The sequence below is a fragment of the Nicotiana sylvestris genome, chromosome 12, assembly GCF_000393655.2.
Source record: "Nicotiana sylvestris chromosome 12, ASM39365v2, whole genome shotgun sequence".
In the NCBI taxonomy this organism is placed as follows: Eukaryota; Viridiplantae; Streptophyta; class Magnoliopsida; order Solanales; family Solanaceae; genus Nicotiana; species Nicotiana sylvestris.
The window spans coordinates 13,892,316-13,917,243 of NC_091068.1; the positions used below are offsets into that span (position 1 = coordinate 13,892,316).

The following is a 24,928-nucleotide window of genomic DNA, read 5'->3' on the forward strand; positions in this document are numbered from 1 at the left end:
ATTACCCTTTCTTTTGTTCCATCTAAAGACCAACTGGCGGATCTCTTCACAAAGCCACTTTCTGGGGTTTCTCACTCCGAAATTTTGAGCAAGTTAGGGGTCACAAAGTTACCCTCCAACTTGAGGGGGATGTTGGGAAGAAGAAGCCATATCCTAATTCTAATACTCATTGAGATTTAGTGAACTTGATAGAGAAGAAGGTGAAGAAGAAGAAGGGTGAAGAAGAAGACCAACGTGCATAGCATATTCTGTCTTTAGCATTAGGGGGACATAATTAATGGGTTAGGGAACATAAATTAGTGGGCATGAGAGGACATAATTAATGGGATTAGTAGGTATATTATAATATAAGGGGACATAACTTAGTGGGTTAGTGTGGGAGGAATAAATATATATGTGGAGTGTATAATATATACATGTACAAAGCAAGAAATGAAAACACACGGAAGTTTTCAAATCTGATTTTTTTCATTCAATTTCTTACACATTTGAGTAAAGCTAGGAGATGTTCTTGAGAGAAAAAACTATGTTGGGATAAGTTCATACAAGTCATATTTTAAGAAGCACTTAATTCAAAATTATTAAAATATTTTTGACATTATGCCTCTTTTTTGACATTATAACGATATGTGAAATATTTTAATTATGAATTGAAACAGAAGATATATTATACCTGATTGATATAATTCGTATTATTGAGTTGAGCTCTAGTAATAGGTGTTAATTCATCTAATAAAATTATTCCAGTAATTTTTTTATTGTTACGTTGCTCAAATTGGTGGGCACCATATGCTGCATTGTGCAGCTTTAAAGACTTGACTTTCAAGGGGCATGCCGTTACATTAAACGTTTCCGTTAGTGGCTTTTAAATTTTTTATTATATTTTATTCACATTATTTTACCATATTTAGAATAGTAGATCTCAGCCATAGAATAGTGGGATTGCCACATGTACTTAATCAGTACAACCATTGAGCAAAACTGGATAAAAAGTCACTGGAGGGGATCCCATCCCTATAAAGCCACAGGCTTCATTCTTTCAATTCTCTCCGCAGTTACTCTTCATCTTCAGGCCTTAATCCTCAGAGTAAGTTTTAAACTTTTCTAAATTTCTCATTTTAATTCTTCAGTTAAGATTATTAGTTTTAAACTTTAAAAATAAATAATTCAAATTTTTGGTTTTTCTATTTGTTTCTTTTGTTGCACTGATTCATTAGTATTTACAATATTAGGATTTATTATTTTCTCGTGAATTATGTAGGCATGTAGTGAGGTGGTTAGTAAGATTAGATTATTGAATGTCTTATTCCTTACTCCAACTAACTTATAACTTTGAAAACTGAGATCATTCATTAAGATTTCTAAAAAAGAAATTTAATTGCTCTTTTTTTAAGAGTAAAAAATCAGTTTCTTTCCCTTTACAGTATGATCACGATTTCTATTTAAAAAAATGAAATTTTTGGATATTTTTTATTCTTATCGGGTAAACAGATAACCGAACTGCTAAGGATTGACTAACCAATACCCGATACCCGATAACCGACACTTTATCGGTTCGGTTATCAGTTTAGCATATTTATAAACTGATAATCCATATGCCAAACCGATAACATTTACGGCCGAACCGATGCCCGCCCCCGGTTGTAAGAGAGCTATAAGTGAATGTATAAATATAATTAAACGTACATTACAAGTTCGATCCCTGACGCAGAACAAAAAGAATCAATATCTAATTGGAGAAGGATAACAAGGCGAGCTTATTATCCACTAAATCTCGAACTGTTTGCAAATTGGTCCTCGAGAAGACGCGAATTCTCGGCTATAAAAAAAAGTCAGATAAAATGTCTAGCCATTCCAACAAAATTCTTTGATGGCAAGAGCACGAACCCTCTCTGGTACTGTTTCCAAAAATCAATTCATACCAAACACACTTCACTTTTGATGTATATAGCCTACTGCATAACATGGTCATTGAAACCAAGCATGATTCTACTGTTTCAACCAAAGCGAAAAAAGAAAAACCAACGAACTGCTTGTTCCTCGTCATCTTGATGCGAATAGTTGTACTTACCATTGAAAGTGTAATTTTAAAAAATAAATTAGCGGAATTCCATTTACAGTTACATGAACAGACCAATAAATTTGGATAGTAACGGAGTACGAAAGTCTTGAAGTTGATAAAAGATCCTCTTCACTTCAATTAAGATTCTATAAATAGTTATATACCAACTTAAGATTCCACATTGTTGATGATTTCTCCTGAAAATAGAGACGAGAATGCATACAAGTTAGTCAAAGTTATAGGGATCTACTACAGCTCAAAAAACTCGAAAATTATGCAGATAAACGTATTTGATGAGATTGATCACTCTTTCCTAACCAAATAAAACCATTTAACCTACCCTACAAAGGCATCTAAACAAAAGTTTTAACTTCTTTTCTGATCACTGAATGAGACTTAAAAGAGTATGGTTAAGAAATGTAAGTGAATATATTATTCCGGTTTACACATCAAAACTTTGTGTTCGTTACTTCTGAAAATCAAAACGACGAAGTTCATATTCTTCAGAACTAACTTGAATTAGATGTAGTATATTTGGCAGACCAAAAAAATAAGGTAATAATATTGACAATCAGAAAACTATACCATGCATGGATTTGATAAAGTAGTCCAGTTCTGAGATGCATATTGCACTCTGAACCAAAGGCGATGGTTGTTGAAACGCAAAAAAAGAGAAACGGTGATGATCAGGATCATTTCTAGGCTTTGCAGTCTCAACCAGCCTCATCAATCCTTCTCTATCATAACATGGAAATGTGTTTTGACCAGCAACAGGAAGCGCCTTATCCCATGCTGAATTCAGGATCTGCAGAAATGGAACGGTGTTCAAGAGGTAAGAAAAGAAAAAACAAACTCGTGCTATCCGAAAGATATGTCCTAAGGTTTCCGTGAGTGCATGTGGAGGTCGAAATGAGTTTCATCTTCTAATGGAATTCATTTATGGCCCTTAAGAGAGTTCTCAAATGGATGTTAGAAGTCAATAACCTGCCAACTCAAACCATCTGGATCTGCCAACGCATCATCAGTTTCTGGAACCTGAAATCCTGAGCAGATAAATTTTACTGTCATGGAGTGCTTTTTGAGAACTTCAAACACTGGAGAATAGCCGTCCTGGTTCGTGGGGTTGTAATATCCAGCTGTGACCTCTGCCGCATGGCTGCTCGTTCTGTACCACCAATAAATTGCTGGAATCTGCAGAAAAGGAAACTCATTTACCAGGAAAAGATACACTTGTATGAATCCAAGTTCTTCATTCAACATACTGTAAATTTTTTAGACAATTTAATACTTTGTGTCATTTACCTAAGATACTAGTGTCAACGTGCACCAGCTAAGCTCAATTTCACTTATCAGAAGAAACCCAAAAGGGATTATTAATTCCGCTTCATGAGTGCAAAACAAAATTATATTTGACCAAAAACTTTCACATTTTTTGAACTAAATTTTTTTTTGCAACTTTTAGCACTCCTGGGCAGTTTTCAAATCTCTAACTTCTTTTATTAAAAAACATGATATTATCTGAAGTAGAGATAGCATTTCAAAAATTGGTCAAATAATTCTGGCCTTTGCCCAGACACCATGCATAGCGGGAGCGCATAGTGCACCGCGCTGACCTTTTAAAGACTATTGATTTGGGATGAAAAGAGCATAAACAAATACCATTTGAATAATTGGAAATGTATGTATGCCATTTGTGACAAAGAACAAAAGCCCAAATATAGGAAATAAGCAGAACGAGGTCAAAAAAGTATGATGAACTGAACTAGCCAATATACGTACCTTCACAACAATCTGCACTCCCTCAAAAGCAAGAGTTGCCAGGGAGAGAACATTATCAGCATGATCTATTAAGACCTGTCTATACCAATGGAGGAAAAATCGCCCATAGTAGCTATCATAATCACCTCGTTCACAGAAGAATCCAGTTTCATGTGGCTTGGAATTGTAATAACCAGCGTTATCAGGTCCCTTCGCCCAGAAAGAGTGTCCCCTTGATGTTGCAGCTTTTCGCAGATTCTGCAGAGAATATTTATCGTAGCACTGGAACAGGTAGAAGCCAATTAGAGGATCCATCAAGACTGCATAATGGAATTTCACTAAAAAAGCAAGAAGCATTAGTGTATCGATCACGGAGATAATGGGAGAATTAAGGCTGTCCAGGATACAGAATTCTGTGGCATGTCTCACAGGTTCAACCATTGCAGAGATATTAAATTAGATGCTGAAATAAATTAACCAAATCAAACAAAAAAATCCTTTATTCAACAAACTGATAAATCTAGTTATAAGAGTTCCCACTAATCTTCTAAAGGGTTTTAAATGCATATTCAGGATGTAAATATAGTAGTTATCCGGTTCAACTCCCGCTTCCGTCGGCTCAACTCCAAATTTGCACTCGAGGTATTCCTTTGGCTACAAATATTACAATTAAAGTAAGATAGAAACTGATAGTCACTCCATCACTTTTATGCAACAATTTGACGCAAGATGGATAGCCATATCAATAGAAATCATAACATTATATGAAATTTCTACATAGGAAGACAACTAATCACTTTATAAGTTTGACAATTTAACTACATTAAAATGATTGACTTGGGTTAACGAAGAACCAATCAGTGTCAGACTCGAGCATTTCAGGCACAGCAAGGTTTATCAAACAGACCCAGGGAACAAGATCCGATCTTTTTCTAGAGTTATAGACAGTGAAGACTAAGTAATATGACCAAATCACATAACAACTATACATCACAGCCTTCCTATAACAAGTACCTGAAACTCACCAATACCAGGATACCTCCACCCCATCCTTTCAGAAAAAGAAGGGTACTTTAGCTCCCCAGACGCTCCAAGTCCAATTTCAACAGCAGAAATTAGGCCATCAGCGAACAAGTCATCAAATTCAGTTCGGAAGCTTCTCATCATGTCAAAGTAAACCTGCAAAATTGGATTTTAAACTACAACAACAACGCAGTAGGATCCCACAAGTGGGGCAAAATTGGATTTTAAACTAGTGATCAAAAAACTAAAGGTTTAGTCACAATGGAGAAGATTACTGTACTTTTTTCTTTTTAGTTTTTGCTTTAATTTCGTCTCATCTTCAACGGAGTCAATCATACGGAGAAAACACTCTTTATGTAGGAAATGATACAGACAGCTATTGCGAAAGCCACATTATTTTTCACTCCTAAAACTAGTCTTGTGGAAAGTTCCTTGGAAAATACAATTTATTCATAATTCAGTTGACAATAGGATTTACATGATTGGGTAACATCTACAAGAGAGATATTCCCTTCCCAAGAATCAGGGAATGTTAGCTTTTCTCTCTTGAAAAAATAAAGGAAAATTCAATACCTCGATGGCAGTTCTACCTCTTAATACTCGTTCTTTGTCAATGCCCCAGGATAGGCATTCAGTGTTCCTTCTGCCTTGACGATCAGTAAAGAATATATCCTGATTGCCTTTTCCTATCTCCATAACCCACTGAGGAAGGGATATGAACATGCCACTGGTATCAATTCCTCCATATTCATGAAATGCCATGACAACCTTTGTGGATTTTAAAAAAAAAAATCCATAAAACACTCAATTATTGGAAAATCCATAAATATGTCTAGATAAGCTAGAGCTCCAGAAATGTCTTGATGTGAACATAAAATGCGAACATTTACCAATTCCCCTCAAGGAATGGAGCAAATGACATTCCAGAGTGTAGATGTAATGATGCATCTTAAGAATGGATGGTTTGGAACACACAGCAATGAAAAGAGCAGGAAAGACCAGGGTTCCCACAAAAAGATGACTCGTTTAAAACTTGTTAGGGATACCGAGGCCTCAATATGAGTATAATATGTTTATGAGTTTTCTAATACCTGCAATTTCAATTTGAAATCTCGGATTATGTTGAACAATTCCCTGTAGCCAGACCACTCGTATTTCTGAGGTACCCAGCTTTCAACGATGCCCCACCAGCAATTTACCATAACCCCATCGATTTTTAAAGACTTAAGCTGCTGCAGCTCCTGTTTAACACTATCAGGATCCATCAACTGGCAGAAATTGTTGATTAGACCACTCTGCCAAAAACAAAGCCATGACTTAGATATGGATAATTAGAAAGTCGAACATGTGAACACATGATGCTGCATAGTGGCAACTAGATGATAAATAATCAGTTTGTGCTTTCTTTTGAATGTTGAACACGGAAAGTCATTAACAAACGAGAGAAGGAATCTTGAAACTTGGCGCGTCCACCTTATACATGTATGAAGAATAAAAATACTTTAAGGAGAAAGCTGCTTACAGAGAGCATAACAAAAACAGGGACGTATGGAGTTCCTGATAAACCAATTCCATGCTCCCCAGAGTGAAGTTCTTGCATGAGCTGCAACAAGTAACTTGTTAGTTTTCCTTTTCCATTTATCATCCAATGGGAGAACTAACGTAGTCCAACCACAAATAAAAACTAGCTTACAAACTATACAAGCAACCATGCTGAGCAACCATGCCAAATCAAGAACAGCTGAGTCTGTCATTTGTTACTATTAGGAGAACTAATGTAGCCCGGCCACAAATTAAAAATAGCTTACAAACTGTACAAGCAACTATGTTGAATTAAGAATGGTTAAGTCTGCTCTTCGGTTCTAAGATAAACTCATAGTACTAGAATCTTCGAAGCTTGAAGAGTTGATCATAAAATAAACTTCCAACATCACTGTGAGATTTTGAAAGAAGAAAGTCAGCATTAACATCTTCCCATGTAGGAGAAAAGATAAACCACTCTATCAGATATGTCCGAAGTGGAAGAAGCAATTAGTACATCAAATATGCCATCTCACATTGACGCAGCTTAAATAGCATGAACAAAAGATGCAGAGACACAAAAACTTTTGAGAATTAGGGGACATGACAACAACCAGGACAAGAAATTTATAACTTTATACCAATGCGGATCGAGGATTTAATCTTTTATGGTAACTTTTTAGGTTTTTAGCATTGAACCCATTATATTTTAAAGTTATGCATTCATATATACTATCTTTTGTAATTTTAGTGGATTTTTACACATTTATTTATACTCCGCATCGGAAGTATTGGGCTCAAATGAACCTCGCACCTTGAAGCTGCATCGACCCTGACATTATTTATATCTTTAATCTACCCAAAAAATGTACAGATGACCTACTCGATCAATTTCATGGGTTCCTGCATGATGCTTAAGTCGTTCAATATCACACAGAGAGAGAGGAGGGAGGGGGAGAGAGAGAGATTAAAAAGCGAATAAAATAGTCCAAAATACAAAAAAGAAGATAAACCTAATATTAAATAACTCAGATTTAGTAGCAGAGTCTCCTTTCCCCCCTTTGAGTTGGAACTTATCAAATAAGGGGATGGAGGATGCTGTATCTTCAATCTTCCTAAGTTCTCATTTATGCCAAAACAACCAATTAGTTTTTTCTTAAGAGTGGCATACGGCACTCTAATGAAAATGGTTAGGACGGTGTAATACATCAAGATAAGTAATAAACCCCAAAGCAACATTGAAGATTATCCTTAACATACAGTATCCTCAGCTTACAAGAACTTGGAATTTACCTGGCCCGCCTCTAAACATTCTGTAGAATTCATTGTACTGGTACATGTAAATTTATCAGCCTTCGTGTCACTTTCTGTGACTACAATAGAATCAAAAGATGCTGGCGATAAACTCTCATTGATCCTTGGCACTGATGGATGACAGTCCACGGATGCTCTGGTTGAACAATTTCTCAAAGAACTACCAGAAACCGAACACTCAACAGACATCACCTGATAAGGCCCCTGTGCAATTTATTCAGTAGTAATGAAAATTAAGACATCATATTTGGCGACAGTTTAAAGTTTAAACAGAATATCAAGAAGATATCGCATCCCAATGAGAATAGATGCTATCTTTGCAGCAACAGAAGCAGTGCAAGCAAAGCATGATTTTTAGTCAATACTGTTGCACAATTCCCCTCCCCCCCCCCCCCCTTTTTTTTTTTTAAAAAAAGACGTTATAATCTAAATTTTCTTTCCAAAAAGGTAGTGTCTGGGCCAGTTTGTGTGCACCTCGATTTCTACCACCAAAAAACAAAGGTATCGGTAACTCTATCCGCCAAGGCTCATGAAGAAATCACCTAACGTTTTTATTCTGCCGGAATTTGAACCCTCATCCCCATGGGTTTCAAACATTTTAATGACTGCTAAGCTAAACTTCCTGGGTAAACGTGATCTCTATCTCATTGAAAAGGTAAAACGGCATTGTTTAATGGATTAAGTGGAGTACCCTCTATACTACGAAATGAATAGAGGTACATAACATAAACACTAAAAATTATCAAACGTAAACTATAAAGTCCGAAACTTTGGCAAAACATTAGGTTAAAATTCAAACTTCATAGCAAAATTACGCTGGTAACTGTGTTAGATAATAGACTTTGGACCAAGCTCAACCCAAAAGCTGAGCTCGAGATTAGTTTAACAACAAACAATTCGGATAATTTAACACAATTTAGATAATTTATAAAAGAACATTGCCATTGAGTAATAGCACTCACCATATTGGAAGCATTATTATTAGTAGTAGTAGGAGGAGATTGTCTATAAGTGGTACCATCAGGTTCAACGGTCCAACCGGCTTGACGAGCAAGTGCAGCGAGTACATCATTCATATCAGCACGTACAGGAAGCGGGAAATTCCCGTACTGACGGAGTCCGGCGAGCATTCGGCTCGTAATTGCTCGCCGGTGACGTTCTCGTAGCTTCGTTCGCTCTTTCTCCTTTTCTCTCTCTTTTCTGCTCTTGTTTGTTACTCCGGCGGCGGTGTTTGTGGCGGCGAAGCCCCGAGGACGGCGAGGTTGGGGTTGAGGAGGGGGATTCGGGTTTGGATCTTCATTCGGGTTGGGGAATTGGGGATCCGGATCTTGGGTATTAGGAATGGGGTGGTGGGGAATGTGATTGTTCATTGTTGCATGTCTTCTTCAATGGGCTCTGCGTTTCAAGTTTTCTCACGCGCGCACACAGTCACTATCTTATAGCTTGGATTTTCTGGTTACATAATTAAATATTTTTTATTTCAGTTCCCCTTTTTTCATATAGTATTACCTCTTTAGTCCTATCCACTATTCACCGGCCCCATTAATTCAAATTTAAAATAAAATTCACAAATGATTAGTATGTTTAGCCTTTATAAATTAAAAATTGTCACTTTAATTTCCACATTTTAAACTCCATTATATTTTTGTGGAAATTGAAACTCTATTACATTGGTTAATTTTAAAAAATAATTTTAAGAAGTGTCAAGTGAGCATTTGTTTACCCTAAAATTCGAGTAACAATTAAATTTACATTGTGGTTTTAAGGATATGTGATTTAATCCAGTACCAATTGATAAACAAGGAATTAAATAAATAAATTAGAGAACAAAGTAAATCAAATCACTATGCAAGCCAAATCTCGACATCGATATGTGATAGTCTCGAGGTGTGATAATAGGAATAGCTAATTATAAAGCAACTCTAATGAACAGTAAGTGAAGTAGCAAGAAAGTAATGAGCATATATTTTTTTCTCAGTGAACAATGTTGGTTACAAATGAATGAGGTCCCCCCTTATATAATAGGGGAGTCCTAAATAAGGTACACTTCTAATTATAGTAGGAAATCATATTTGACAATTGTTTAACCGTCGAAGACCAATCCATTCCGAAATTCACACCGTGATCTCCAATCCGTTGTGGGTATCTCGCTCTTTTTGTTACTGAATCATATCGGGATCATCTCGAAGCATGCCTTCTTCTGACCTCGGTAAGTGATATCGGCCTCGACATTGGAAAGGAACTTCGACCCCGAGCTCGATGTCCTGATCTTCCGACGTGGTATCACTTCTTCCACCGAAGAACAAAATCGGGTAGCCCCGATTTCCACCGTATACAGATAGTCCCCTCGTTTCATAGAATAAAATGATTAGAAACGACTTGAGCCTCGATTTTCTGGAGACCTCGATAATGACGCCATCCCTGTGACATAAGGGCTTGAGGTGACCGAAACGTCCCGTCGGTTCGGTTCCCCAAACCATTAATGCTTGCCAGTGACGGTCGGCCACTAGTGCCATCGAACCGTCGTCGTGAATCTATAAATACAGGTTCCCCATTTGAATCAAAACTTTACCTTCATCTTCACCAAGTTTTCTAGGTCTTTTCCTCTCTCCATCTCTTTTCTTTCACCGCCCGTTGATTCAATCTTTTAGCACCAAAAATACCAAACTCCACCTCTTTCCGCTTTCTTCCACCTGAACCAATGGCGAAAACCTCAAAAACCGTCCCACAAAAGGAGAAGGCTTCTTCCTCTTCTTCCTGGCCGACCGGTGATAAAACGCCGGTGGAACTGCTCCCTTATGAGTACGTTCCCAGCCTCTGTGTTTTAAAGAAAGACTTCAAAGTTGAGAACCCTCCATCGATCCCTGGTTGATGTGAGCACATGTCGAGATACATTTGCTCGATAACGGCGAAACACCTCGAGAATGTGAAGAGAGATTGTGGCTGGGGGGCTGATGTCGTGGTACAGATCCACGATCCCAAAGAGAGCATTACCACTCACGTGGAGGGGTTCCTGAGTGTCTATGCTTACCCCTTTACACTGGGTCCTATCGACCCAGTTATTATTGATTTTTGCAAGAGGTACCAAGTCACCCTCGCCCAGGTTTACCCCTCATTTTGGCACATAGTAATCATGCTCCGTTTCTTTTCTAGCAAGGCCAAGGGGCTGGAGTTCACCCTCAACCACCTGATACAGTTATATCGACCTCGACTTTATCGAAGGTTGATCAAGATCCAACGCCGAGCGACGAAGGCCTTTTTTGCGAGCAGCGATAAGGACAAAGATCAGGGTTGGATGAGCCGATTCGTGCGGGTTAGGACCTGCGACATCCTCATAGAGGAGAAATTGTCGTTCCTAGAGAAGTGGAACCCCGAACATAAGTGATGTTTTTTATCCATTAGTCTTCGTGCTCCATATTTTGCTTTATGTAATGCCTTCACCTATTTTTCAACGGTTGCTTGGATGCCTTACGCGGTTCCCGACCTTGAGGACTGAGTCCGGAAGCTGGCTGCAACTTCCTCCCATGGCGAGGGCTGCTGGCGTGACTTGGAAAGGGGCAGATGGGAAGCCAAACATCATCGTAAGTTTATTCCGTAAACTTTCGATGTCCTCCTCCTCTTTTTTTTGTAACATTTCTCTTTATTTATATTTGACTTTCTTTTATGCATCCATTGGAGATGTCGCTGAAATGAGGTTGGCCTCGCCAGGGAAGAGATCGAATCCCCGGCCCCAAAGTTGGGGAAAGATAATAAGAGGGAGAGAGTCTCAGAGTCTGAGGATTCTCAACCTACAAGGGCTCCAATTCAAAGATGCAGGAGAAATCACATCCCTGCGACTATAGAGTCGGCCTGCCATTTGGGAGAAGAAGAAGATGAAGATGAGGGAGACGACTCCACGCTGGTGTTTCGAGCAAGGAAGCCAGCTGAGGTCGCCAAACCTTCCAAGTCGAAGGCGATTGTCGAGACCCTGCCTTTTGACGAGGAGGCTTCGAAGAAAGATTCGGGAAAAGCCCCAAAATCGCCTGAGGTTGAGATTATCCCTCAGGCATCAACAAGCACGCTAGAGGGGGACGGTTCTGGGACCCATAGGGTTGATCAGAGCACCCCGAGCAATTCGCTCGGGGCCATGACAATAGGTCACTCTCCTTCTCTATCGGCCTTTTCTAAGGAGGCCATAAAGGATGCTCGGGCTTTGCAGATGCCTGATATAGGCGGAGTCCCCAGTGAAGAGGATCCTTTCCGGGATTGCTTTACCGGGGTTAATGATGCCACCGATATCCACCCTTTTTAAAGAGGCCCAATGCCCCCAACGCCTTTTATCTCGAGTAAGTACTAATTCTCATTGTTGCAATTTCTCTTTCATTCTTCTCCCTTTATCCTACCTTATATCTTTATTTTTGCGTAGGCTTTCACCAAGTTTAGGGCCGATCTGAGTCAATGCGAGACCGAGCTCCAGAAGACCTCGGAGGAGAGGAATGCTTTGAAGCTCCTTTGCTGTCAAAAAGAGGAGGAGCTTAGAGAACCTTTTGTCACCACCCAAACCGAAGGGCCGCGACGGGCACCTAGTGCCTTACTCAACCGAGTACCAACATAACATATATTTCTTATTATACTATCATGGGTAAATGAGCCAGAAAACCCGTCATTATATAACATGAATAAAACATAAGGGAATACTGAACATATGATGACCCAACATGATATACAAACTTATACATGTGACATACGGGCCTATAAGGCCGACATGACCATTTGTAAACTCAAAATATAAGCCGACAAGACCATACAAGTATCCATACAACTGATATCTGTCTACAAGCCTCTAAGAGTACATAAAATCATAAAGGTCGAGACAGGGCCCCGCCATACCAATCAATACATATCCAAAGCATACTGACCAAATAGGCAATTCTGGAGAAAGTGGAGTGCACAAACACCTTCCGCTGAGCTGATAGCCTACTTGGAGGACTGTCAACCTATCAATCAGGACCTACGGGCATGAAATGTAGCGTCCCCAGGCAAAAGGGATGTTAGTACGAATAAAGTAACGAGTATGTAAGGCAAAAAAACATAAATAAGAACAGTAATGTAAAGAGAGATAGAGAAGATATAACCTGTAACATCTAAGTGCCTCTGGGGGCTACTGATATGAAATGCATAATACATATATATACATAAACTTTTAAAAACATACGCCTCTGTGGGCATTATCATCATCATATCGTACCCGGCCTCAAAGAGGACTCGGTAAAAACATACCCGACCATCATAAGGCTCGGTAGAATCGTACCCGATCAAATGGAGCTCGGTAAACCCAACTAATCAATGGTTGCACAATAGGTGTCGTACCCGATTGACTATAGCGTAGCTCGATAGAGTAAAATAGATACATATATATATATAATGCATGCTAGACTCATGGAATCACGTTCTAAACCTTTGGGAGTGACGTAAGGTCGTTGCACCTATGGTTAACATTATGGACATCATAACATCAATATGAACTTCTATAGGATTCAAGGATCATACATACTTGCTTAGAATAACTTTATAAGGAAAGAACAACATGGGCAACCTTAGTTGCTACGAGTAGATCCTTTATGAAATAGCATATTCATTTCACTTTAGATCATGCCAAAATAATGAAGGAAGTGCCTTAACATACCTTTGAAATCTTCTATCCAATCTTCAAGTAAGCTCAATATGATCTTCTTACGTCTACAATGAGTAAACCAACTTTCGTCATCATCATATAAGCGTTGTAACTCTCATATTTGGAAACCAATATTCTACAAGAAAATAGACAGCACCTCCCTTATTTTTACTAGATCCCATATGTTACCAAAAGTCACCAAACAACCCAAACAACAACAATATAATTCACAATAAGCTCTCCGATTTGTTCAACAACCATTTTGAGCGGCAAGCTCGATTTACGATTAATAAAATATGGTTTGAATCCAATTCCTTTTCCATGAATCTGCCTACAACATATATAACATCATACTTATACTTGCCATATTATTTTCAACCCAAAACATCATAAGCATAATCTTCAAATATAGTCCACACACCTAGCACCTTAACCTTTATCGCTAACATCTTATTTTTCATGTTATCTTCTTCAATCCACTGAATTAGCACATAGATAAGCTTAACAACAACAGTCAAAACAGAATAAAAATATTTATAAAAATTTCCATCCAGAACAAACCATATATATAGCCTCAATACAGCCCACAAAAAAGATAACGATTCCTTATGCCATGTCAATTACTATCTTGTAGATTTTCACTCAAACAACTCAACCAACACATGATTGATCTTAAGCACAACCAAGAACATGATTTAATTACCTTAGGTAGTAGACACAAATTGAAATCCCCAGCCGGTGTAGCTCACAACAACCCTCAATCATACCACAACCCTATAAGAGTTGTATTCTCTTCTTGAATTAACTTTTGTGTACATGTTGGTATGTAAACACTTGTATTTCGCCTTGAAACTCTAATATACATGAAGGAGGTAATCATTCTTAGCTTAATCATAAAGAACAACACAAAATCTGAGGTTACTTACCTTTGAAGAATCCTCCAAAATAGCCACAAGATGAAGAACTACGATCTAGCAAGCACCACGGGATTTCTAGCGTTGAATTACTGTTTTTATCTTAGGTTTGCACCGTAGAATCATGGAGGAATACTTGGAGAGCATTTATGAGGGTTTAGGAACTGTTTTAGATGAGAAAATATGAGTTAAAACGACATATAAATGACTTAAATACAAGCTGAAGTTTAAACCAACTTTGTGGGTCCCATGGGAGCTGCTTGCGCAGTCTCGCGAAAACGTGAATATATCTCTAGTCCAATGTCTTATCGATGAACGGTTTAATTAATTAGAAACTATACTTGTAGATCTTCAATTTGATATGTATATAAGCCCTTGACTCCAAGTATATTGGGAGAAAAGTGCAACTACATTTGACCTAAAGTTCAGCACATTATGAATGCAACTTGTGATAACCTTTGCCAACTTTTGTTCCACAACTCGCTTGACTTAAAAACATAAAATAAGACTAAAATAACTCATAACTTAACTTCCTCATCATGTCAATCACCCTAGTCTCACCCCAAAAGTATATGTTATGACATTCCAAACTTGTCGACTTTCGACGAAACTGATTTTCTTCAATTCGTTTAGCGTCTAAGCTTTCCAACCCTTTTGGTACTTGTTATTCACGATCTTAAAGATTTGTAACCTCCAATATAACATGATGAACTTAAATTATGTCCTTTCAAAAATTATCTCATTTCCGAGCTTACATCAATTGGCTTACGACGTATTGTCACGTACGAAAACATGGGATGTAACACCTTTGAGCGGACTTGTTCTGGGCTCGTAAGGAAGAGGCTGAGCTAGACGAGCAGGTAACTTTCATTTTGAAAGAGTGTGGTCTCGACCCAACTGTTAAGGCTAATACTTCAGTATCTCAGTTGCAGCAAAAGCTGGATATGATCGAGCTGCTCGGAGGGGAAATCGATCAAATCAAAGTTGACTGTGATCGATGGAAGGAGAACATAGACCACCTTGCTACGGAGAAAGAGGATGATTTGGTCAAACTGTCATGGGTCGAGGTCCAATTTCGGGGTGCTAAAGAGAAAAGTTCAGCCTAGGCTAAAAGTATTAAGGAGCTCGAAGCCAAGCTTGTTGAGGCCAAGGTAGAGGTCGGGGAGATGAAGATCGTGGCTGCCAAATCCATAGCCGTATACTTGGTCGATGCTGAGGCTGCTCAAACGCAGCTAAGGGAGGCTTCCCATCGAGAGAGACAGAGAAATGACTTGGTGATTTGCCAATCCTAGAGGGAGACCCTCGAGGAAATCCACGCTCAAGGTTTTGACCTCTCTAAGAGATAGATCAAGCTAAGGCGCTTGAAGCTGATGCCAGGTTTCTTGTCTCCTCTGATGACGACGATGATGATGAAGACAACCAAGGCATGTCCTGTGAGCACGTGATTTTTGCTTTACGAAAACTACTCCAAAATAAATCAAAAAATAAAATAAATTTCTTTTACTGTGTAATTTTTGAATTTTGCGTGGTGTTAAATACTTGTGTTATGTCCGTAAGTGTTTACTTTGTCATAATAAAATGAAAAATTAAAATAAAATACATGTTGCATGCATATAGGATTTAATTATGCATTTAAGAGATAATTTAAATAAAATCACAAAAATATGCATTGGTTCTATTTCAAATGTTTCACTAGGTGATTGATGTTTTTTCTATGTGTTAAATAATTGTTATAGAGTAATTAATATATTTTTTTTTGTGAAGTTAAAATTATAGTTAATATTATTATAATGATAATTTTTGTTTTTTATTTTTGATTAGGGTTTTATTAATTAATAAAATCAGAAAATAAAAAATATATATACAAGTTGAAAAATTGGACCTGGATTAAAATCCAGGCCCAAATCAATTTACCCCCCCCCCCCCGTCAACCCAATCCAAACAGCCTGTCCGGTCCAATTCAAAGCCAGAACCAAACGACGACGTTTGGTCACCTCTCATCAAGGGCCGTTGGATTAAATCCAACCAACGGTTGATATCCCCTGCCCTTACTCGCAACCCATAACCCGACCCATTGACCCGATTCAGTCCGACCCCAACTTTAAACCAAACGACGTCATTTGGTTTAATGAATTAATCCTGGCCCTTCATCTTACTTGATTGGACGGACGATATCAATCCACCCCACCCCTATATAAGATCCAAGCCTTTACCCCGGCCCCTAACTGAACACCCCCCCTCCTACACTATTCATCATCGTCCCCCAAACCCCCATTCCTAACCCTAGCCGCCCTAGGATTCCACCGTCTGAAACCCGGCGGCATCAACACCGCCGGTCACCAAAATAACACCCTAAGATCCCCTGAACATCCTCTACACGAATATGACCTTAGATTCCTTTGAATCAGGCCCCAACCCTTCGAATCTTAAATCGAAGGTTGGCCTGAAAACCTGATCTAAACCTAACAGTCCCAAATCGACACCATAGCTTCCCCTAGTCATCCTGAGTATGGATCCGGTGTTTGTTTGGCTCGAATCACTTCAGAGCTTCTCGAATCTTCTTTTGAAGATTCGAGCCAAACAAGAACTTACCCAGATCTGTTTTAAAATGACACCGAATGAACCCTAGGCTACCCTCACCCTTGTGTCATGTTTGGTTCTCCTCGAATCCGACCAGAAATGGTTAAATCCCAAATAGAACTTTCAAAACCCCTAAAAATTTTCCGATCTTGATTCGAGTAAAGGATTGAGGTCTAAGAGACTTTAATCGAGGTATTCTCGACTGAGAATACTTCGAATAAAGTCCGTTCAGCCTCAAAAATGTCCGAATCCAAGTTGAGTCTGTGTCTGAATAAATTTGAAGATTCAGAGGTATTTTTCTATTTTTCTTTTGTGTATTCTACGTGTATTGTTGTTTGTCTTAATAGCTTGTTAATTTTTCATGATTTTATTTGATTAATTCTGTCATCTTTGTCTCATGCCCGTCTATATGGTCAAATATGAAATTATTTCTGTTGGTTGTGACTATTTATAATGTAAGCAATCGACTCGATTAAGTTCGTCGATTAGTTATATTATGAATTCTCATTCATAATAATACTGATTGAAACAATCTGTTTCTATTATTATGTACTGTTTGTTGACAGATATTGTAGATAATCATTTTTAACTAATACTCGTCAGTTAAATCATCCTGGTTTATATGAATCTGTCAAAATAAGTGTTGTATATATGTTATTGTCTGAACATTAAAGTTTCAGGGCATTGTCAGTATTGACAATGATCCTGTGTGTGTTTGATTTTGGTTCAATGTTAAGTCCAGTCTGAATTGTTATGATAATTTCAGTAATATGTTGTTATGATGTTAGTTCTGAATTCAGTGTAATATTGCTGTAATGTCAAGTTTGAATTCAAGTTTACAAAAGTTGGTCAAATACAATTGTGTTAGGAGGTTAATAGGATTGGTTATAGCTGTAAATCAGAAGGATAATTAAGTTTATACAGATTTTAGAATCTGTTTTGCAGTAGGTTCTGATTTTTCAGTAATAACATCAGGATTTCAGGGGCATTTATGGGAATGAAACAGTAAAAACAGGGTATTAGTGCTAGTGTATTATAATGTAATGTTAGTGGCTATAGTTTAAAATACTAATGGAAAACAAGAGATAATGGGGCTGCTGAAAATCAGGTTAGGATCATATAAAGTATTAAAAAGTAGTTTTTAATGAAAACTTTCTAATTTTTAAAGGGATAAAGGGTCCATCCAGCATTAAAAGGGTGCAACCAGCCCTGTATAAATACAGGAGCTGGACAGACAGAAAAGAGAGAAGTTTTTTTTGAAGAGAGGAGTTTTCTTTCAGAAAACTTGAAGAAAGTTTAACAGTTTTCAGGGAGAGTTTTTCAGAGAGAGGGAAATCAGTTTTCAGAGATAGGGATCAGTTTTCAGAAGAAGAGAGTTTGAGAGATTTTAGGAGAGGAAGAAGAAACAGAAAAGGAACAAAAAGAACAGTCACACACACACACACAGATATACAGCAGCAGAAACAGAAAAATCAGAAAAAATGGGAATTTGAAACTGAAAAGAAATTGAAATCTGAAATATTATTCTTTTGTTGAATCTGTTCAACCTTACTTGGTTCCACTGATTCAGTTAACATCTGAAGTGTCTTTAAAAAAAATAACTGTACTGTGCATCTGTTTTCTTCGGATCTTATTATTGTTTAAATCTGTGGGAATACTGGTATTTGGCTGAGTTTGTTACTGCTGCTACTGCTGAAATTTATTCCTTCCACCTTCATTTTCAGGTACATGTCTTTTAAATTTTAAGTTGGAAAGAGATTCAACATGACTCATCAATGAAGCTTGAATTGAAATTCTATTTTCCAATTGTCCAAATTTATTAGTTTAAATTTAATTTTTTTTAGTTAACTAGTAGTGAATTCAATTTGCTAGCTATGAGTTAAATTGTCTTCTTTTGAAATTCATATAAAGTTTTGTAATAATGTTGGCCATTCCGAAATCTCATTGGTATAAGTATATATGAATTGTCAAAACAGGGAGCAAGGCATAAAAATGGGCCATTGATTACATCCCATAATACCATTAGCTAAATGTAAAGATTAAGAAGTTACATTAGTAGAATATCTTGTAACAAATATGATTTTGTTTAGATTAGTATAAGTTATTATATGGTATGATGACAGGTATAATCATATGAGTAAAGTAAGTTGGTATAGCTCGTCATGATGTTAAGAATATTATGAATGTTTAGGCGTACAACTATGTTGTATGTAATACAATTCGAATTGAATCAATTTGAATAATAACTCTTTTCTCATCAATTTGATTATTTATCGTTATAAATAAACTGAGCAATTATAATTCTGGATAAAAATAAATAATATGAGAATAAGAGGAAATATACAAATTGCTATACTTTATATCAATGACAACTAGAAATAGGATTTGCACAAATTAAATAATGAAAATTGTTTAAAAAAAAATATACTTCTTTCCCCTCATAAATCATTCTTAGTTTCATATACAATTCATTATTGGGCATGTAGATATATATGTTGTATTTGTGAAAAATAGTATTAATCATGTTTTATTCTTTATTTAGAATTTGAATAATCTTGGATGAACATGTTATATGCGGAAAGTATAATCAACGGGCAACATTCAATAAATTGTGAATTTTTTTTCAAGAATCAAGGGGTATCTTAAAGGAAGATTTCTCATAATATAATAAATAATTTGTGGAATAATCCCTGATATCATTACAAATATTTTGTGCAATTAGAGATACGTTCGCGTACCCTGATTATATTTTTTTAAAAGCAAAAAATTCGGATTATGCGTACGCGCAATTTCGAGCGAATATTTAATAAAAGGATTTTTCCAAAGGCGTTAAACTAATTTCATAAAAGACCGAGATGTACGGTTCACTATTCAAGAAAAACAAATATTCTTGATTCAACACAATCTCGAAAAATGATTGCTTAATAAATATATTATCAAAAGTTATTGTGTACACGTACGCGTGACACAATTCCGCATTTTTAAATTTATAACACGAATATACGTACGCGTAATTCGATTCAAAAGAATGGTCTTTAATCACAATAAGTAAAAGCGGTAGAAAAATCACGTAACAAAAGTATTTAATAAAAATCAAGATAATTAAGCAATAATAAAAACAGTTAAGCGACCGTGCTAGAACCACGGAATTCGGAAATGCCTAACACCTTCTTCCGGATTAACAGAATTCCTTACTCAGGATTTCTGGTTCGCAGAATAATACACAGAGTCATATTCTCCTCGATCCAGGGATTGAAATTGGTGACTTGGGACGCCTTGAAATTCCCAGGTGGTGACTCTTAAATAATTAAATAAATCTCGTTTCGACTGTCCTTCAATTGGAGAAAACTCCCCACGCGCCCCCGCGGGCGCGGTAAAAAGGAGGTGCGACAGCTCTGGCGACTCTGCTGGGGACCAATTGTGTTATTGTAACCCAGAACCATTGGTTCAGGGTTTAAAGAATTCGAGCTTAAAATATCTGTGTTAATCAGCTTTATTTACTATATGATTTTCAACTATTTATATGCCAATATGCTAAATGTTTTTTTTACCACTTTAATATTATTTGAATTGTGAATATATACAACTGCTACGAAACCCCCTTCTTTCTGAGTCTTCTGAATTTATGGTGTACACGTGCGCGTGACCCACCTTTCTGTTAAAGTCATACCAAATAAGACGGAGTTGGGACAAGTAACTAGGCCGGGCAGACTTTCGTGCTCCCGGTACGTTGCCCCCGCTTCGGCTCAAACTGTCTGTTTGGGTAAGCCAGGTTTAGAACAATCAACCTAAGGTTTTACACTTAGAATAACTCAGCCATGTACCGGATCCCTAGTAGGAACGAATATTTGCATCATATGCATTTGGCCTTGGAGACTCAACACAGGGGTTGGGTCTGTCTAGGACAGGTGAACCCAAAATAAAAAGACCATCATGATGCATCCTACTTGTTACTTGTGCATTCATTTGCCTCGAACATGCTTGTTGACCAGCTTAAATAAAATCATGGTAAGAAGAAAGGAATAAAATGGGTTGTTTTAAAAATTTCGAAAAAAAAATATAAAATTCGAAAAAAAAATAGCTTTAAATTTTGCGATAAAGGTATTTAATAAATAAAAAATAATATAAAAAAAATCGAAAATGATTTTTTAGTATAAATTTTCAAAAATGAATTTTTGACTTTATCAAAATTAAATTTCAGATACAAAATGAGCACCACACAAAGCTCCTCATCCACAAGTACGGAAGAATTTCTATGTCAGCTTCAAATGTGGTGGTATGATTTAGGCGAAGACGGTCAAAAATGGGTCGTCAAGCATTTGGGAAATCTCACGGACATTATGAAAGTTAAACCCCGTGATGATCTGATTGCGGCGTTAGTAACTTTCTGGGATCCTGTTCACAATGTTTTTCGTTTCTCTGACTTCGAGCTTACTCCTACATTAGAGGAGATAGCTGGCTATGTTGGTTTTGACGGAAGTTTAAGAAATCAAAGCTTGATATTCACAAAGGCTCCTTCGGTACATCGATTCTTCGGTCTTCTGAACATCAGCAGTCAAATCAGGAAAAGCAATGTCATCAATGGATGTTGTTCTTTCAACTTTTTGTATTCAAGGTTCGGAAAGTCAGATGGGTTCGAAATTCATGAGAAAGGCCTTACTAATAAGCAAAACAAAGACACTTGGCAGATGCACCGTCGATTTGCTTTCATGGTGGCTTTTCTAGGAGTCATGGTCTTCCCAAATAAAGAGCGAACAATTGATATTCGCACCGCAAAAGTTGTGCAAATCCTCACCACTAAAGAAAATCACACCCTTGTCCCCATCATTCTATCAGATATTTATCGGGCTTTGACTTTATGCAAATCAGGAGCAAAAGTCTTCGAAGGATGCAAAATTTTGTTGCAAATGTGGGTGATTGAACATCTCCAACAACAGCCCAAGATCATACAGTATGGGTCAAACAAAGCTAATTGCATTGAGAGCTATGAGGAAAGAACAAAAAATTATCAGGCTCCAGAAGGGATAGAAGCATGGGTATCTCATCTAAATTCTTTAACGACAAATCAAATTGAATGGACTCTGGGATGGCTCCCGATGAGAGAAGCAATACATATGTCAACCTCAAATAGTTATCTACTACTATTGGGATTGAGAAGCATTCAGCCGTATGCACCACTAAGAGTCCTAAGGCAACTAGGGAGATATCAAATAGTTCCTGATGATGAAGATTTGAGTATGCAAGTAATCGAATTACACCCAGAAGCCACTATTCCCGAAGCTCTACTTCAGCAGATGTGGAATGGGTGCCGATACTTGAAAAGCGATACTCAAGTCCTAGACGCTACAAAGGGTGAGATAAATCCTGGATATGCAAGGTGGTTCGAAAAACGGTCTCGCGTGGATGATGTACCAGAACCTGAGCTAAAAAGGCCAACAAAAAGACCCCATGTTCAAAACTTCAATGATAAAATCCAAGAGCGGTTGATCTGGGGAGAAAAAGAAAAAGGGTACAAAGCAACTATCCATGCCCTAAAAGAAAATCTAAGAAGCCTCAGTTTGGAGAAAGATTTGCAAGCACAAGAAGCCGAAGGCGAGAAAAAGAGTCTAGCTTGTGAGAATGAAAATCTTCATGCTCGATTCCAAAAAATGAAAAGAGTTTCTGAAACGCCAAAGAGGAGCTGGAAGGATCAAAAAACCATCGCCAATCTCTTTGAAAGAATGCAAGATTATGATTCCATTCTTGCGGAAAACGAAAGGGCATTGAGCAAAGCAAAAGAAAGGATCCAACGATTAAACGAAGAAGCCAGATCTAACAAGGAACGCCAAGATAGGCAATCCGAAAAAGACAAGGCACAATTCAAGAAGGAAAAAGACTATTGGATGCAATCAGAAGACCAGCTTCGTGCACAACTAGAAGAGGCAAGAAGATGCAACAGAGAACATCAACAAGCAGACCTCGACAGGGAAAGATCGCAAGCAAGATTAGAGCAGGCCAAACTCCGAGCTCTGTTAGAATCAGCTCTAGATCGTGAAAACCATGTCAGAGATATAGCCACCACTCGTCAGCAGCAATTGCAAGACCAAGACCAACGTCTCCAAGGTTTCAGGGCACAAATCCACGACCTGGCAGTCTTCACATCTCAAAGTTATGTAAACTGCCAAGGAATGGATTATGAAAGGTTTACAGAGCATGCACCCACTTTTGCTCGTCATCTAGCAATGGAGTTGGAAAAGATGTATCGAATGCTGGGAGGCCATCCGGGTCAAGCCCCACATTGAGCAGAGAATCCAATATTTGACAACAAAAGTGGAAAGTGGGGCACGTTGTGAGATGTTAAGAATTGTATCTTTTATTTTGATTTAAGTGTGTGTGTTTTCAAGCCATTTTCTTAAAAGTTTTCAAATGTAATTCCATCTTTGTGTAATGAATAAAAGTGATTGCCTTTGGTCCGAACTACGCAAGGTCTGATTCACGTAAGGCATGATACGTAGGCAATCTCTAAGATTCGACCACCACGATAAAAAATATATATAGTAAATAAAAGTGAATGACAATTTTCAATTTCAAGAAAGCTGGGACGACACAAGCAGCCGAGCAAATGCATAATAGAAAGGGATTATTTGTCTAGGAGCATTGCATCTCAACGTGTGATTATATATGTGTTAAACTCTCAAAACTAACAAGTTTGTTCATTTCCAGAATTCAAGCAGTTAGTTTCTCTAAAGAGTATACTGGCATATTATCACTATCACACAAGATCAAAAGGACCAATACCCGAAAGTATGTCTATCCCAGATGTTGACACAGGTATGGAGATAGAAGAGATGGATGTCGGGAAAATGAAAGAAGAGATGTTTAAGCTCAAGCAGCAAATGGCTGAGATGTACCAAGCTTGGTCTACAGGACAGTTACCCCCATCTTACCCAAATAACCCTGCTCCATCAATGACCCAAACTCAGGATAATATCACCACTGAATTATCCCCAAGTTTCCCCATTTATCAGCACTACCGAGGCACCACCTCTCAGACACCACAGTCTCCACCTCCAAAACCAGTTCCGTACTTTCCTCCACCTATGACTCCTGTTTTCGTAGCACCTCCCCTGCTACATTTCACAAATCTCCTAGTGAGCCTACATTTCAGGCCCAAGACAACCAATATTACCCCCGGAGCCCACCTTCAAAGCCTCCGAAATCAATTCAACTGCTCCTCGGTTTGATCTCCCAACCGAAATTGACAAGCCAGCCAAAAATGCTGAACAAGAAGAAATGTTCAGGAAAGTCAAAAGTCTAGAACAATCGTTCCGAGACATGCGGGGATTAGGTGGGCAAGTCAGTGTAGCATACAAAGATTTATGCTTATTCCCTAATGTAGAATTGCCAGTTGGCTTCAAGATGCCCAAATTTGACCTATACAGCGGGCACGGCGACCCAGTAGCCCACTTAAGGGGTTTCTGTAGCAAGATGCGAGGAGCTGGAGGAAAGGATGAATTATTGATGGCTTACTTCAGTCAAAGTCTAAGCGGATCAGCTTTGGAGCGGTATACACGCCAGGACCATGGAAGATGGTACACCTGGGATGACCTGGCACAGGCATTCACATACCATTTCCAATACAATCTGGAAATCATCCCAGATCGATTATCTTTGACCAAATTTGAGAAGAAACACAATGAAAGTTTCAGAGAGTATGGTTTTCGGTGGAGAGAACAGACAGCAAGAGTGGATCCTCCTATGAAGGAGAGCGAAATGGTAGACTACTTCCTCCAAGCCTTGGAACCAACTTACTATGCCTACTTGGTTTCAGCGGTTGGAAAATCATTCAACGAGGTAGTGAAGATGGGAGGTATGGTGGAAGAAGGCCTCAAGACAAATAAAATCATGAGCTATTCAGCAATTAAGGCAACTACTTAAGCTATTCAAGGCGGGGTAGGAGGAATCGGAAGAAAGAAGAGGGAGGAAGCAGCCGTAGTTGATTCAGGAATTTGGCCGGGACCCAGAGGTTCACCACTTTACTATAATCAACAACGACCTTGCCAATCAGCTTACCACCATGATTCATCCCAACACTACTATCACCCTTCAGAGCCTCATTTTGCC

The 24,928-nt window shown here is 38.0% G+C and overlaps 1 protein-coding gene across 1 annotated transcript; it reads right to left on the reverse strand.

The window, feature by feature from the left end:
• Nucleotides 1–2,008: 2,008 nt before the first annotated feature.
• Nucleotides 2,009–9,110, reverse strand: LOC104220018 (beta-amylase 8). The gene is made up of 10 exons (XM_009770810.2): nucleotides 8,641–9,110; nucleotides 7,658–7,882; nucleotides 6,366–6,446; nucleotides 5,935–6,138; nucleotides 5,417–5,611; nucleotides 4,835–4,999; nucleotides 3,842–4,102; nucleotides 3,047–3,253; nucleotides 2,648–2,867; nucleotides 2,009–2,259 (listed from the first exon to the last, which is right to left on the reverse strand). The coding sequence occupies exons 1-10, from the start codon at nucleotides 9,046–9,048 to the stop codon at nucleotides 2,231–2,233; spliced, it is 1,995 nt and encodes a 664-aa protein (XP_009769112.1). The 5' UTR covers nucleotides 9,049–9,110; the 3' UTR covers nucleotides 2,009–2,230.
• Nucleotides 9,111–24,928: the final 15,818 nt, after the last annotated feature.